Source organism: Heterodontus francisci, chromosome 26 (genome assembly GCF_036365525.1).
Source record: "Heterodontus francisci isolate sHetFra1 chromosome 26, sHetFra1.hap1, whole genome shotgun sequence".
Taxonomy (NCBI): Eukaryota; Metazoa; Chordata; class Chondrichthyes; order Heterodontiformes; family Heterodontidae; genus Heterodontus; species Heterodontus francisci.
In genome coordinates this window covers 54,953,367-54,970,778 of record NC_090396.1, presented here as the reverse complement: position 1 = coordinate 54,970,778, position 17,412 = coordinate 54,953,367, and the positions used below count along the sequence as shown (strand labels likewise).

Sequence of the window (17,412 nt, the reverse complement as noted above, 5' to 3'; positions counted from 1 at the left end):
CAGGATAGGGAGCCAGCAAATCCTACCACCCAACCCAGCAGCCACGGACACGAGAGGGCCACAGGCCATCAGGTGGAGGGGATCCCTCTCCACACTGATGGTCTGGCAGCTGTGGCAACACTTATTTTTACACTTTTCTAATTCTTCAGAGGGAGCCTCCATCTTCAGGCAGCCTCACGTTCTCCTAGCTGCATCAACAGTGCCCACCTGTCCCTGTAGGGTTACTGGCTGGGCAACACTGCGGACCCTCTTATTGGGCCAGAAAGTTCCCTGGTCTGCCCGCCATCCTTAACCAGAGCGGGCTCCAGGAGATTGCTTCTTAATTGGCCGCCTCCAGGAAGATCACGACCAATATCCTGCCACGGCCACTTCCAGGTTCCCCACCCGGAAATGAGCCCGACAATCTCAGCAAAATCCAGCCCCAGGACTGGGAATATCCCCCTAAATTAAACAATCAGTGTGACGTCAACTATCCTGTTTCATTAATAACCCACGCCAGTAACTTCATTCATCTGTGTTCAAGGCAAGATAATTGCAAGGAACTGGGAATGGACTGAATGATGTCCCAAAGACAAGTGGGGCAAAGTAGAAAGAGCCATGTATGAACCAAGCATAACTAGGTATCATCACATGACATCATATTGTACTTTAGTCAAAGGACACGTTGAAAATTGTTTCTTTCCTAGCGAACATAAAGTCCAAAGCAGGAAGACGGTAAGATTCAAGTCAAAAGACAGAAACAAAGAAGCTCAGTTCCATGTCCTATAGAGGCAATGCCTCACCCAATTTACACTACACAAGGGTAACTTGAGAGATACACCTCAACCACAAAAAGACTTTTAATGCAGTTAATGGTGATTTGATGTTAGTGTTACTTTGTAGAAACAATTGGGACTATTATACTCATTTTTCCTTTGCACAGCATTTGAATTTCTGTAATAAAACTACACCATAATCCAGGAGATAAAGTCCCTTTGCCACAACTGCCCTGCAATTTAGGATCTAAAAAAGTCAGAACCCTTCCAATTCACTGCTGGAGTGTACACCCGTGAGCTAACAGACCTAAGCCTTATGTTGTCCTTCTAAAAACTGTACAATATTGAGAAACTAATTGATAGCAAATACAGGATTTTTTTTTTTGCCAGTTTTCTCCTGCTCAGAGCTACTATTTTTCAGCTCCATCAGCCCGATGCACTCCACTAACAACAAAACTTACCAAAAAAAAAATCATTGTAAGGAATTTAAGATGGCAATGCTTCCCCAAGATCAGTAATTTTGCAGTTATTACAAATGAATTTTCTGCCTCTGCGTTTCGTTGCAGGAAAATCCATTTTTGTTATCAATATTAAAAAATGTTCTTTAATTTTGAAGATTTTTAATTTGGGGAGAATTTCAATGATAGAGCATGAACTTGCATATGTTTTTAATACCTTCTGATTATTTCTGACCTTCACTCTGAAAAAGCCTGTGTGATGTGAAGAAAGCTACACGCCAGAGTTATAGGTGGGAGCAGATAGAATAAAGCTTGATTGTGCAACCAGATCCAGAGCAGATAATTTACCACATCAGTTATATAGATTAGAACATGTTAGAAAAGAGTCCACAGTCAAAGGAAAGAAGAATTCTCATGACCGATTAAGCTTCAGCAACTGAGCCACCAGAAGAACTAACCAAACCCTCGGACAGCCACTTAATCGAACATTTTTAAATAAATGCAGTGCCTCCCCCGCCTCCCTTAAAACTGGTTTAAAATCAAATTTTGTTTTTGTCGGCATATGACACGATGCTTGCCTGCTGATAATCCACCTCTACCTATCCGGATGGCAAAATCTTCATCTTGCATCTGGGCATCTCCACCTTCATCATCTTTCTTTTCTTTCACTGGTTTCGGCTCCTGTTTGAGTGCAAATGCCATTTGCGGAGAATCATCAATACCCTGGAATAGAATGGGACAGGCATCGATAAGGCACTGTAATAAAATGTGTATTTGTTTCCTAAGGTATTTCCTTCTTGTAAACCTCTTTCCATTCTGCGCTTTCTCCATGCCGTGTGTCACCTCTAACCGACAGGGTACAGAGTTAACCAGGTTTCTACAAATATCAACACTGTACGTAAGCTGTTACCAGGAGATGCCGCTTGGAAAGGTGGGGTGGGAAACTCAATCTCTTTTCTTTCCCCCCTTGATCTAACCTCTGTTCTGCATTGCATCACGACATCAAATCAGTGCTTACCTCCTGTTTGCCTATAGTAACAATGTTAGACAGTTTAAATAGCTAAGCAGTCCTCATACTAACAGATAAACTTTTGATGTTAACGATTTGGTTCAAATTCAGTCAAAACCGATGCTGTCTCCTTTCCACAGCCACTATTAACAGAGAATCTCACCATCGATACTCCTTTTAAAAATCAGTCGTAAAGAACCACAATTTCTTCCCACAGTAGTTAGCTCCATTTTGCATACAAGCTTTTTAAAAAAGCTACATTGGCATTTGCCACATGGTACTTTGAAGTACATGGTGCAGTCGTCAGTAAATGTTATTAATCTATCTGATCACAAGTTCTTTCAGCGACCACTCAACTAAAACACACAAAATTGGTCTTTCCCACTTGAATCAATAACGAGTGCAAGTTAATTTTTAACACTGCCAAATTTGGCAAATGGGTGGCACAGGCCCATTTTGTGGACAGAAGGAAAATACTCAAGGATATCAAATGCCATTTTCTAACTTCCATTCTTTTCTCTCCACACTTGTTCATTTGTTCAAATCGAATCTACTAATAATATCAGAGAAACTGATTTGGGGAGTTTGTGAACTTGACTACGAGAGGTAATATAGAAGCAGAACTTGCTGCTCCTGGATGGCCGGGGTCCAATGATTAAGTCCAAAAATGGACAGAAAATCAGACATACTGCTTCTTTGGGGGGAGGGGGTGAGGAGGGAGGGGGTGGGGGCGGGGTGAGGAGAGATGGTGCCCAGTCTAGTTCTCTTGTATTGGGTGTGCTTATGTCGTCGGATACACCTGAATGCAGGAAAGGAAAATCTGTCACAGTCAAAATATTATTTGTGACAGATGCCCCCCTTTTTGAGTCACTGCTTGTGCTCAGATGATGGGTGTCCTTGCTGGGGAAGGGATCAGCAGTAAGCATTCCCAGGTCAAGTATAGTATGGGCCAGCTGCCGATTGTGGCTTGCCTCTGCGCTTCCCTTATAACATGCCTTAATCACAGCCTCAGTAAAGCTGTGCCAACATGAACTCTTTCACTCTCTGGACCCTAAATTTGCAAATTTTTGTCCAACTATCGATAGCTTTGTAAGTGTAAATCTTGCTGAGGACTAATTTTAAAAACTGTACATACTTATTTCCTGTGAGATAATTACAATTAGCAGAAGGAAGGGTAGCCTTCCCTCCCAGCCAATCAGAGTGGACTGGATCCAGACCATGTTTCAGGAGTTGAAAGAATAGTGCATCCAAGGCACCATTCAGTTCCTCAATGTTTTGATCTTAAAGAGCATACTTAGTGGTGAGGCATCCTGTTCAGGAGTCTTAAGTAAGAGGCTTGGTTCCACAGCACAAAGTTCCAGAATTCTTTAGATTTAGATAATCCTGCACAAAGCAACTGTACCATAAGACTGAGAAAGAAAATGTTCCATTTAGCACAAAAGTTCTCTTTTGAAGTGTGACTGGGACAGTTTGAATGGCGCTCAAAATTGGTTCTAAACCAGGGTACATCTGGGTGTACAACTGGCTGCAGAAAGTAAAATGGTCTATTCCCCGTAATATTCATCAATACCACGGTCACCAGATTCACACTCAACTGCAAATATGCCTGTGAGCTTTCAATTGAACATTTGAACCATGTGAGTGAACACAGATACTGAGTGGATTTCGAGGCTTTGGAAAATATTCTCCAAATCAGAACACCCGACCCATCAGAAAAGGAAACATATTTAGCATTACTTGTCATTATATCTATCTCGTATTAAAAGTCTTACACTTACAAACTATCTATACATCTTACTTCCCATTGGCACTCTTTTGTGCCAATTTGTGTCACTGTAAATGCCGATGTCCACATCTATTATAAGAATTGCCCATGTAAAAACATCACCATATAATTAAAGAAATCTTGCTGCCTGGTGGCAATATTCCACCATTCCTGCAGAAACAACTCAAAACGCTTTCTTAAAAATTTTAATCCATCATTTTTCTTCAGTAACTGAAATTTCTGGGGCTGGATTTTCATCACGGAGGCGGGAAACAGGAACCAGGTCTAGTTATGGGTCAGAAGCTCACCTACGGTGGGAAACTGATTCAGATTGCAATTTTCAAATGAGTAAGCCCTTAATTGATATAGAGATGGGCTTCCTGTCCACTTCGAGCCACTGGGCCCAGAAATGGAGTGGGGGGTCAGATTAAGTGTGGGGCTCATGTAGACATCCCATGGCAGCCTTCGCTATGGCTGCTGGTTGTCTGGAGGGTGAGATCTGCCTTCCACTGCACCAGAGGGAAGCGAGATGTTACAGGGGAGTAGGAGGCCTGGCACCAGGGGCAGGGTAGACCCTTGTTTCATCGATGCTAACCTAGATCTAATGTTGGAGGTCATGAGGAGGAGGACGGAGGTCCTTTTCCCAGAGGATGGCTGGAGGCAGCAACCTTATCGTACAACGGGAACACCTCGCTGTCCTGTGTAATCCCCCTCCATCTCCTCCTCCTCCCGTGATGAGCTGTCTCCTTCCAGGGCCTCACTGTCATCCAGGTCCACACCTCTCTGGAGGGCCATCTTATAGAGAGCACAGCAGACCACCACAATGACATAGACCCCTGCAGGAGGGTATTGGAGGGAACCACCCGACCAGTCAAGGCACAAGAATCACTTCTCCAGAAGTCCGATGGCCTGCTAATGTTTGGTCTGCTAAGCAGGTGGCACTGGTTGCATCACCTCTGTGCCTCTGCCTGGGGCTCCCTTGGAGTGGGGAGGGGGGCGTGGAAATCAGTAACCATGTTATCCCTTGTCCCCTTGGATCCATCCACACACTTTGGGGGGTTAAAGTGAAGATCCAAGGCAGGCTGAACTGGCAGAGGACAAAGGAGTCATGGCAGCTGCCAGGAAAGGAAGTGCACACATGGAGGAAGCTCTTGTTGTGGCTGCTGTCGCAGACTTGTGTTATTTTTTTCTCCTTGAATTTAATAACTGTGTGTGTGCCTTTAAGACTGTGGGAAAAGTGCACCTTTAAGGGAGATAAGATTCTAGAAATCTAGAGACAGTGTACCACAGCTGCATTTATGGTTTTCCTGAGCAACAGCAGGTCACGTGGTATGATGTGTCCATTTTGACTGGGTGAGGAGCTCGCAGTTAGTTCTGAGAGACTTTTCCAGCAAGGCGATCTGAAGAAAGGAGCTGTTTTATTCTCTCTCAAGAAAAATTGTACAAAGATACAAACCAAGTTAATTACCTTAGTAAGGAAGAAAAGCTTTTCTTTTTCAACAAATTATTTGTATTGCTGTGCTCATCGTTGAAAGAACTGTTTAATGCGACTGCAGTCAAACTGTTTGAATGCTTATCAAGAAGAGTATTTTCATCAAATTGGATGAAGACTTTGAGCGAACTTTGATTATCTTCACATCAGAAGACCTCATTCACCGGAAACGTAAAATGCAAAAAGCTTACATATTTATTTTATTCTTAAGAGACAGCTAATTTTTCAAACTCTACCTTTAAAGCCGGACCACTGTTATTTTTGAATCTATATGCGTGAATGCAGGAGTTAGATTAAATTAAGAAGTTATAAAATCTTCAGACATAGGTTTATCTTAATAGTGTTTAAGATTTAGTTTTTTTAATAAATAGTTAATCTGTTGTTGACTAAGTATACCTGGCTTGGTCTGTTACATTCTGGGGACACTAGAGTGTTTAATTTGGCTGTTTTTCCAATTTGGTGTAAGCTTAATAATATGCTGCGACCTGAGGAGTGATGGGACTGAATTAACAGTGCGTTGCTCCCACCGTGATCCTAACACTGCAGACCAGATGGACATTGAGGGAGTGGAAGCCCTTCTGTTGGTGCCTTGATGGCCACATCTATTATACTTTGAACAAGAAATGCTGGATTCACTCAGCAGGTCTGGCAGCATCTGTGGAAAGAGAAGCAGAGTTAACGTTTCGGGTCAGTGACCCTTCTTCGGAACTGTTCCGAAGAAGGGTCACTGACCCGAAACGTTAACTCTGCTTCTCTTTCCACAGATGCTGCCAGACCTGCTGAGTGAATCCAGCATTTCTTGTTTTTGTTTCAGATTTCCAGCATCCGCAGTATTTTGCTTTTATTATACTTTGAAAGTGGGGGAATCCAGCAATGGAGGCGAAACCCAATGCCCTCAGTGCCTGTATAGGCCCATCCATGTCTTGTCCCCCACGCTCCAGACTATGACCAGTCTGATGGTGAGATGTGCGGCCGATTGCAAGATGCAACCTAGGTCCGCAGAAGATCCCTGGAACGACCTGGTTATATAAAATTCAGGGCGACGGTGACCTTGAATGCCTGCAGGTAAGGGACTGCCATGGGGGACGCGAGGCCTCAGGTCATCGTGGATCAGAGCACAAAGATCCAAGACCATCTGTCTAGAGAGGCGCAGCCTCTACAGCAATGGGCTCTGTCATTTGCAGGTAGCTGATCCTTGGGCAGCAGATCCAATGTCTTGGGTAGTGCCTTCTTCCTCTTGCAGCCCCTGCTGTGCTCTTCGGGCTTCCTGATGATGTCCAGGAGGTGGCATCTGCTGAAGTTCATCCTGGCTGCTCTGTCCAATGTCAGAGAAGCCTGTTCCCATCTGTACTCCCTCAGCTGGAGTTTGTTTGTGCCACAGTGATGCCAGCAGCCCCACGTCCCTCTCCGGAGTCCTGCCACTCACCACTGAGAAAAGCAAGTCCCACTGTTCCACAATAGCTATTCTGGCACTTTTGTAGCTGCTGAGCTTAATTTTGTGCCGTGGCATTATTTAATCACCCCTTCCCATAGCTCTCAGCAGTGTTAACATCTTTTACACCCTGCCGTGTTGCCCACATGGCATTCTCCCCATTCCATACCTTTTAAAAACTGCTGCTAACAAGCCTGGTTAATGAGCTCAACAGGCAATTAACTGAAGGCGTGCAGGGTTGCTGTTCCGACTCCCGGTATCCCTTTAAAAATGGCTTCGCCTTCCAGAGGCAGTGGGACCCAGTGCTGATCTCCAAGAACGTGACCTTCAAATCGCACTCAGACTCAGCGGGCTTTAAAAATCCAACCCCTGATGTCCAAAATAAGGGCTTTAAAAAATGTAAAATTTCCCTGCGCTAGAACAGGTAGGCCAAAGACCCAATCAAAACTGGATCTTGGGTCTCAAGACCGGGCTGCATCCCCCAGCCATTCACTAGGAAAGCGGGCATTAATTTTGGACTACTGTGATGCCAGCAGCAGCTCTCAGGTAGGTCCTGGGAGGAGGGTGGAAGGTGATTAGGAGGGGCCTTGGGGCTGAACAGGGGCCAGCAATGATCTTCAGAACTGCTGTGGAGCTGGGTGGAACACTCCTGTTCTTCCCTACTCCACATTCGTATATGTTTTTGTTTACAAAACTTGCTAAGTTCAGCGCAACCCATTTTCGAAAGGGAGACTTAAAAGAAGGACTAGGCCCCCAATTTGCATATGCAAACAGCCAAATGCTTGTTTCAGGCACAGTGCTTTACCAATATGGCAAGTGGCACACTTCCCTCATCATGTTGGATCGTTAAATGCCCATTTTATGCCAGCAATACAGGCATGATCCCAATGAATTTCAAGGTCAATATGTATTTCCTCATTCTAATTTGATTTCTGTTTGTAAGCTTGAATTTTGAACGGAAACAAGAAGGAAACAATTAAGAAGGGAGGGTAGGAAGGAAAATGGTTCACACTGTGACCTTGTGGAAGTGCAGGGAGGTGAATTATAGAGAGTTAAGGGTGAGGTGAGTGATAAGTATAGCAAAGGTGAAGGGAGGATATACAGGTTAACTGTAAGACAGAAAGTAAAAAAAGAGAATCACAGAATCATAGAACTATTGGGAAAAAAGGCAAAGAAACAACACCACAAAGACAGAAGGAACAGGTAAGAGAAAAAAAATATTCTCCAACTTACTGTGTGTGGTGTGCAATACCACAAGAGATTGATTAGGATGGTCTAATTTCTGCTATAAGTTATTATGATATTAAGTGATTTTAAATGCAGGCACTAGTCCACGGAGAAATGGTCAGAGTACTCTGGCATTAAGTTGTTTCAGGCAGGACTTCAATAGACAGGAGTTAGGAAATGCACTCAAATGCACCAATTAATGGCATTAGCCCACTGGACCAGTTTCTGCACCCATATCAAAATTACATTCCATTCGATTTTTCAATTCATTTAATAAATATACAGCAACAAATCTCCACAAAAAAATTCATCTTCTCAAAATAATTCCACCCCTTAATTAAGAGTATGTACGATACCAGAGCAAACACTTAATCTTGGATGCATCACACAACAAACATCTTTCATGTTTAACCTTTCAGTTTGAATCAGCAACAGAACTTTCTCCTTAATTAAAATAAGGTTGTTTGGTTCTATTTCTACTATATAATAATGAGGGATCTACCCTTCGATAACATTCAAGCCATTATTCAGCTTCACTCATGACTTCATCTGTCTCTAATACATGGCAATGATGTAGCCTGCCCTCCTGTAAGAATTGAGCCATCACTCTGCCTCAATAAGGACTTCATTTATCCTGCTTTCATAACTCAGTCCTGGAAGGCAAAACAAATTCAATAGTCCACTGTCACTAATTATACAAGCAAACTACAATATTAGCAGTCAATTCGCAGTTTCTCAAATCAAGTGTCTGCAAGTATATGCAGGTTATGTTAAGAACTGGAGTTACAGGAAGAAACAAATTAGAGATACAGAACACAAGCCGGTGAAATTTAACTTCAAACTGATGTACGAGTGGTGAGCTGCCAACTTCACACTGTCCAGCATTAAACTCTACAGAAAGTGAGGAGATGGTGGAAATGAGAGAGGTGCATAGCTCATTGATTAAAGGGAAGAACTGTGGGAATATATAATCCTCTTTGCTCAAGCCAAGTGGCCAAATCAAAGGCCAAATCAATGTCAGCTGAGATAATAACAGCTTGCATTTATATTATAGTACTTTAACATAATAAAATGTCCCAAGGTGCTTCACAGAATCATTATCAGGCAAAATCTGACACTCAGCCACATAGGAGATATTAGGATAGGTGCCCAAAAGCTTGGTCAAAGAGGTAGGCTTTAAGGAGCGTTTTAAAGAAGGAGAGAAGTAGAGAGGCAGAGAGGTTTAGGGAGGGAATTCCAGAGCTTAGGGTCTGCACAGCTGAAGGCATGGCCACCAATGGTGGGGCGAAGGAAATCAGGGAGGTACAAGGGACCAGAATTGGAGGTACAGGGTTCTCAGAGGGTTGTAGGGAACAAGGTTCTAGGTTGTAGGAGGTTACAGAGATAGGGGAGGTCAGTGTCATGGAGAGATTTGAATGCAGGGATGAGAGTTTTAAATTTGAGGCTTTGCTGGACTAGGAGCCAATGTAGGTCAGCAAGCACAAGGGTGATGGGTGAATAAGACTCGATGCAAGTTAGAGTAAGGGCAGCACAGTTTTGGATGAGCTGAAGTTTACGAATAGTGGAAGATGGGAGACGGGCCAGCAGAGCATAGGAGCAATTGAGTCTGGAAGTAATAAAAGCATGGATGAGGCATAACTGTTACCACTGAACTAAAGCTGACACCAGAAGCAATAATCGCCAGGCATTTGCTTCCATTTCCCAAAAAGACTAATATTAAAATGTTTTGGAACGCTTGTGTCTACCCGGTGATGGAATATTGTCCTGTTTGGTAAGTTGCAGAGAAAATCCATCCATCAGATACATGGCAACCCCACCTTCAGTCTCAACACTTATCGCGTTTTTATTGATGAACCAACAGAATCATCTCACAAGTACTGCAGAGTCAGACAGGCAGTACTTAATATGCAAGAGTAACCTCAAGACTTGAATTTGAACGCCTCACTAAACATAGAACAAACACTCAGAACCTGCTACCCCTTGCAATCCTGCCATGTTGGAGAATGTGTTTGCTGCAGGGGAACCTAACCAAGGCATTGGAGAAAGAGGGGAGAAAAACTTTGGAGACGTTTTTCAAAAAACTATTAAATATTATTCCAATGTAAATTACAGGGTAGGTCTTCCCCAGGACAAGGTATATAAGCAGAAATCACCTTTACATTGTAAATTATTCATTTCAATCATTATCAACTATGTTAAAATAAATGTTAAAACTTTAAATTTTTGGTGTCCTTGTAAATAAAATTTGGTTCAACCAATTTCGGTAAAACTACTTCAGGAAATATGTCCTTAACCACTGAAAAGGAACTCCAAAAGGACATATTTTAAGAGCCTAAGGCAGAATCTCACAAATTATAGTCATAACTTGGGTTGTTTCATACATGGCAAATATTCAATTTCTAACTTGCAGTGACTCTTTGTAATTTAAAATTAATCCAGGTCAGATATTATAGGGAAAGCCATAACTAACGCAACATTGCAGAGGTAACTTCCCTATCTATTAGCACAGGGTTTGAGACACCCAGGGCTGGATTTTACCTTAGGCGGACGGGAATTCGCCATCGACGTAAAAGTCAGTGGCGAACCCACTTCCGCCTGGACCGGGGATCCGTCCCGCATTTTACAGGTCCCCGGGCTTTTAATTGTCCCTAGGCGGGACTTGCACCCACTTGAGGGAGGAGGTCCTGCCTCAGTGAGCTGTCGGCCAGAAGCAGAGTTAATGTTTCGGGTCAGTGACCCTTCTTCGGACCCGAAACGTTAACCCTGGCTTCCCTTTCCACAGATGCTGCCAGACCTGCTGAGTGGTTCCAGCATTTCTTGTTTTTATTTCAGATTTCCAGCATCCGCAGTATTTTGCTTTTATTATTATAAGCAATGGCTCAACAAATTAAACAGCTATCCTTCAGATGCTTGGCTGATCAGTAATAGTGGGAAAACACAAGCGTTGAGGCTGCTCAATTAACACTGACATGCTAAAACCTATCTTTCAATGTGATAGTTTTTGAACATGTACATTTGTATAGTTTTAGTGGGGAGGAGTGATTGACAGGCTAGATTGTCCAAAGATATAATACATCAAAGCAATCTGGTAAAGGGATAATACTGTAACATGCAAGGTGTTAGCTGTGAGTCAGGTCAGGACTGCAGACAACGTGTTGAAGGCCATCCCAGGGGCCAGAAGCAGTGCATTCTTTTAACGTATTAGTTCAAATACTATCTGATTTAAACTACTTGTGTTTATATTATTCTGCAAGACATTAACATGAAAAATGAATTTGCTAATTGCTACTTTGTCAAATAAAGTCAGAAGCACCAACTCTAGCAAGTCCATATTACTGAGATCGAAACGGAAAAAAATTACTGTTAAGGTGTCCTAGTGTAACACTTCCTACATCCTTCCCCGGGAATTTCCAACTGCACTTAGGTGTCAGTTTTGGCTCAGCGGTAGCACTCGCATCTCAGAGTCAAAAGATCATGGGTTCAGGCCACACTCCAGAGATTTGAGCACATAATCCAGGCTGACACTTCAGTGCACTCCTGAGAGAGGCTTTCAGATGAGAAATTAAACTGAGATCTTCCTTCTGAGGTGAAAGTAAAAGATCCCACCGGACTGTTTGAAGAACAGCAATACAGTTTAATGTGCATCCCGGCCAATATTTATCCCTCAACCAACAGAACTAAAATAGATTAGTTATCTCATTGCTGTCTGTGAGTTGTGTGAAAAATTGGCTGTCGCAGTTACCTAAAACAGTGACTACACTTCAAAAGTAATTAATTGAGTGTAAAGCATTTCAGGACATCCTAAGGGCATAAACCGTGTGATAGAAATGCAAGTCCATTCCTTTAAATCTAACCCAGTTAAGGCTGCAATATTGGAATTCTGAAGCCAAGTAGTTCTGTTCACGATGATTACACTGACAATCTGGTTATTCTTGACAACAAAAATTGGTGAAATAAAGTCATTATTAGTAATACATTTAATCCTGGACACCTTTGTGGTGATTGATGAGATACATGCTTTTTGACCAGTACTGTGTTTGGCTTCTGTTAACGGTTGCGATTTCGCTGGATCTTTTTAAATTGAGTTGGTTTGTGTCAGATGATTCAAGAGCTAAAACAGGCATTACAAATAAAACTGTGAAGAAAACCTGAATTTCAATATATTATCCTTAAAATACAGCAGAGTCTAATTTCCTCTCTAATAATTGCTCCGTGTTAATGCAATTCAGGGCCATAAACATGCCAATGAAAGCAATTTATCAAGACAATCATATCTAAATATCTGCCAGACAACTGTGATTAATCCTCACAGAGTTAATGTTTCATAAAGTCTAGGGCAGGACCCAAACCTAGTTCTGTTCAAACATTAACGTAAAACAATGAACGCATCTAATTCACTGAAAAGAGGGATCCATTTCAACCAAATGTGAATACTCCATAAACTGCTTTAATTATTTTTGGTTAGCGTTCAAATCTTCTGTTACTTCATGACAAATAAGAGTTTTAAGCTTTTACCATTGACCCTATGCAGAGACTTGGCCAGAACATCATAGAGGATAATAAAAGCAAAACACATCAGATGCCAGAAACCTGAAATAAAAACAGAAAGTGCTGGAAATACTCAGCAGGTCTGGCAACATCTGTGGAGAGAGAATTAAAGTTAACGTTTCAGGTCTGTTAGCTTTCATCAGAACATTATGGAGGATGCTGTCTTGCTGTAAAGCAAAACAAATTGCTATTATTTTCTTATTTAGTCTCTAATTTCACACCCTTTCTCCCCCTCCTATTTGTGAGCTGCCTATTATGTGTTGAAGAGATGAGGTGACTTAACTGCAAGCTCCCCATTGCCACTATGAACCATCTGTCAGCAGGTATACAAGATTGAGAGAGACTCTTCCTTTAGCAGCAGGGAGACGAGAATGACCAACACAGACACCTGCTCCAACAGCAGGCATGCAGGCGTGGTCTGGGCAGGATTTTCCTCTGGCAGTAAGCGTATTAGAGTGGCCCTGGGGTGGACTTCCCATTCACCACCGAAAGTGGACCGTGGAGAATCCCCCTCCAATTCTCCCTCCCTGTGGGGAGACAACTGCTCATGATGACCTGAAACCTAAGCAACACTGGAATGCAAGCTGGCCCTCATCACACTGCATGACACCCATGACCAACACCACACCATTAACAAGCTCCTGTTCTTTCCTGGAGTGTTCAAGACTGAGATAGATAGATTTTTGTTTGGAAAGAGTATCAAGGGATAGGAAACAAAGACAGGAAAATGGGACTGCAGTGCAGATCAACCATGATCTAACTGAATAGCGGAGCAGGCCTGAAGGGCTAAATTGTTCCTAATATTCCGACAGTAGAAATGCTGATAGAAATTTAATACCTCTGTTAATTGACCATGTAATATAATAAACCGTTCAGCAATTTGCTTCAGTTGGAAAAAAACTCTCCAGCTGCTGCTAAATGAACGGCAGCTTGTGCTTCATACAACATCTGCCTAGCTGTCAGGATCCAGTAAATGTGATTTATTTATGATCAATAAAATAAATGAAAATGAATGATGAATGTTGGAGAACCATTCCTGCCTGGATCTGGACAATTCAACAGGTTTCACTGTGTCATTTCACATCTTCCTCAACACAATTTACATTTGAGTTTAATTCATACACCATGAATATTTGCATGAAGCAGATATAGCAAAGTTGTCAATTAAAGCTGCTGAGTCACTGGAAAGCAGGACCAAAAGCCCAAGAGTTGATAAAAGTCATTCATTTGGTCTTAAATTAACACTTTACTTTGTGCAAAACCTGTGGGAACTCAGTGCAGGAAGCATGTGCTGGCACCTGAATGTACTCTCAAATTCACTGGTTGTTCAGCATGAGCAATGACCATACAAGAATTAATTAATTAGTGACAGACAGACAGATAGAAGAGAAAGAGAAAGAAAGAAATATAGAGATTGAAGTGGAGGTCCAAATGTAAGAGAAAAGACCCATTCGGTGGCAGATGAATTGAACAGGTATTTTGCATCGGTCTTCACCAAACAGGATACAAGTAACATCCCATAATTAGCTGTAAGTCAGGAAATGGAAGGGAGGGAGGAACTCAAGAAAATTACAATCACCAGGGAAGTGGTATTGAACAAATTGTTGGAGCTGCGGGCTGACAAGTCCCTGGGTCCTGATAGACTTCACCCTAGCGTCTTAAAAGAAGTGACTAGTGAGATAGTTGGTGTTGGTTTTAATTTTCCAAACTTCCTTAGATTCAGGGACGGGTGGATGTATTGTACTTCGATTTCCAGAAGGCATTTGATAAGGTGCCACATCAAAGGTTATTGCAAAAAATAAAAGCTCATATTGGCATGGATAGAAGATTGACTAGCTAACAAGAAACAGAGAGTAGGCATAAATGGGGGTCATTTTCTGATTGGCAAGATGTAATGAGTGGTGTGCCACAGGGATCTGTGCTGGGACCTCAACTTTTTACAATTTATATAAATTACTTAGATGAAGGTACTGAAGGTACGGTTTCCAAATTTGCTGGTGACACAAAAATAGGTAGGAAAGCAAGTTGTGAAGAGGACATGAGGAGTCTACAAAGGGATATACATAGGTTATGTGAGTGGGCAAAGATCTGAATGCGAAATTGTCCATTTTGACAGGAAGAATTTTTAAAAAGCGTATTATCTAGATGGCAAGAGATTGCAGAGCTCTGAGATGCAGAGGGATCTGGCAGCCCTGGTGCATGAATCGCAATAAGTTACTATGCAGGTACAGCTCATTATTAGGAAAGTTAATAGAATGTTATTGTTTATTGCGAGGGGAATTGAATACAAAAGTAGGGAGGTTATGCTTCAGTTATACAAGACATTGGTGAGACCACATCTGGAGTACTGTATACAGTACTGGTCTCCTTATTTAAGGAAGGATGTAAATGCATTGGAAGCAGTTCAGAGAAGGTTTATTTATTTATTTTATTTATTTAGAGATACAGCACTGAAACAGGCCCTTCGGTCCACCGAGTCTGTGCCGACCAACAACCACCCATTTATACTAATCCTACATTAACCCCATATTCCCTACCACATCCCCACCATTCTCCTACCACCTACCTACACTTGGGGCAATTTACATTGGCCAATTTACCTATCAACCCGCAAGTCTTTGGCTATGGGAGGAAACCCACGCAGTCATAGGGAGGACTTGCAAACTCCGCACAGGCAGTCCCCAGAACTGAACCCGGGTCGCTGGAGCTGTGAGGCTGCGGTGCTAACCACTGCGCCACTGTGCCACTAGACTAATAACTGAAATGGGCAGGTTGTCTTATGAGGAAAGGTTGGACAGGCTAGGCTTGTATCTGCTGGAGTTTAGAAGAGTAGGGGGCGACTTGATTGAAATATATAAGATCCTGAGGGGTCTTGGCAAGTTGGGTGTGGAAAGGATGTTTCCCCTTGTGGGAGAATCTAGAACTAGGGGTCACTGTTTAAAAATAAGGGGTCACCCATTTAAAACAAAGATAAGAAATATTTTCTCTCAGAGGGTCGTGAGTCTTTGGAACTCTCTTCCTCAAAAGGCAGTGGAAGCAGAGTCTTTGAATATTTTTAAGGCAGAGGTCGATATATTCTTGATAAGCAAGGGGGTGGAAGGTTATCGGGGGTAGGCGGAAATGTGGAGTAATCAGTTCAGCCATGAACTTATTGAATGGCGGAGCAGGCTCGAGGGGCCGAGTGGCCTACTCCTGCTCCTAATTCGCATGTTCGTATGTAGGTGATGAGTTTTTTGCTGTCCAGGACGATGGGAAAAGCCTCCTCACATCTTGGACATACTAGGGCTCAACAGGTTTTCAGAACTGTTATGGGGAACATAAGAGTTTGGCACAAAAGAGCAAGTTATGCTTCTTCAGTCTAGTTTTAGCTGTGGAGGAATGTTGGCATTGAATTTGAGGCTATTTTGTTTGCAGTGCATTCATTGTTGACAAGAGCCAAGGAGGAATGTACAGTCCAAACAACCTCACTTTCTTGGCTACAGGCAGATATCTGGTGGCAAACAGCCAGAAAGGGCTGGACAAATAAGAGAGACAAAGAAAAACCAAATACAGTTTGTGCAAAAACAAAAATCCACCATTAATCTTACACCCTGCTCCACCTCCAGGATATGAACATCCTGTAGGCGAGACACCCTACATCACTGCAGAATAACAGGTGGCTTGGAGCATATGTCAGGACTCCAACACATAAGGCTCAAGATAACCTCTCACACTGTATGACCGTCATCCAAACTTCCAGTTTGTCATAGCCTTGAGCACACTTCCAGCAACTACTTACTCTTAATAATATACGCTTAGCTGTTGCCTTGATTCTGTAGTGCGATTTCTCTTTCCATGTTTACTGCCGGAGTTGTGACATTTTGATTTTGTGTTGAGTTAGTGTAGGAAAAGCATCTTTGTTGTTTTGACAATAGTAATTTGTAATTACTGTAAACAAACTGTAAGGGCAGAATATTGTTCATTTACCAGGTTCACTTTTGAACAAATGTCTGTTGATTTATTGTCTAAACCTCAGTTCTAATAGTGGACATTCACAAAGTTGGGGAAAAGCAAAACGATAATAAAAGTCCAATTTGCCTCTGGTGACTCAGAAAGGTTCACTCACGTTGGCTTACTCCTGTTCCTACCTGAATATTATGATAAAATGTGATCTTCATTCCGCAATTGCATTACTAAAGGAGATTTAGGGATGCCAGGAGTACTCTCCCAATGTAGCTGTTGGAGAGGGGAAACTTTTTAAAAATTCAAATTGATCTTTTGAGTGTTAGTGCCCCTTAGCTCTTTGGATATTTGGCATTCCAGATCTTGATTTCATTTGGAAGTAGCTCTGTTGATCCCAGCTATTTTCGCTCAGTGAGTGTGTCCACGCAGAGCAGTATTGGCAAGCATTTTTTCTTACACATTTATGGTGGGTATAAGAGAGTGGAATATCAAGTACTGTTTGGAGCAGTGGTGTGAATTTAGCTAGTATGAATTTTATCGTCTCCCCTTGTGACTATCCAGGATGCTGAACTGTGCAGAGATGCCCTTGGAGCTGAGCAAGTGCCTGGTGAGTTTGAGACCTGGTATGGCTATTTGGAGAACACAGGTATTTGCTGTCAAAATAATGATGAGCTTCAAGGCACTCACCATTATTCATGTGTAAATAGTCCAGCAACTTCAGGCGCTGAGTAGATCTGCAGTTAAATTTGAATATCCAAACATTACTGTCCGAGTTGCACTGCTC

At 42.4% G+C, this 17,412-nt stretch overlaps 1 protein-coding gene across 4 annotated transcripts in view; it reads right to left on the bottom strand.

The window, feature by feature from the left end:
• LOC137384372 (zinc transporter ZIP11-like) overlaps positions 1-17,412 on the bottom strand; it is a 764,304-nt gene that overhangs the window by 568,311 nt on the left and 178,581 nt on the right. For 3 of the 4 annotated variants that reach the window (XM_068058321.1, XM_068058319.1, XM_068058322.1), the window contains exon 4: positions 1,792-1,936. In XM_068058321.1, the coding sequence (XP_067914422.1) occupies positions 1,792-1,936 (145 nt within the window). The remainder of the gene's footprint in view (positions 1-1,791; positions 1,937-17,412) is intronic. The other variant, XM_068058320.1, reaches the window with a different exon arrangement.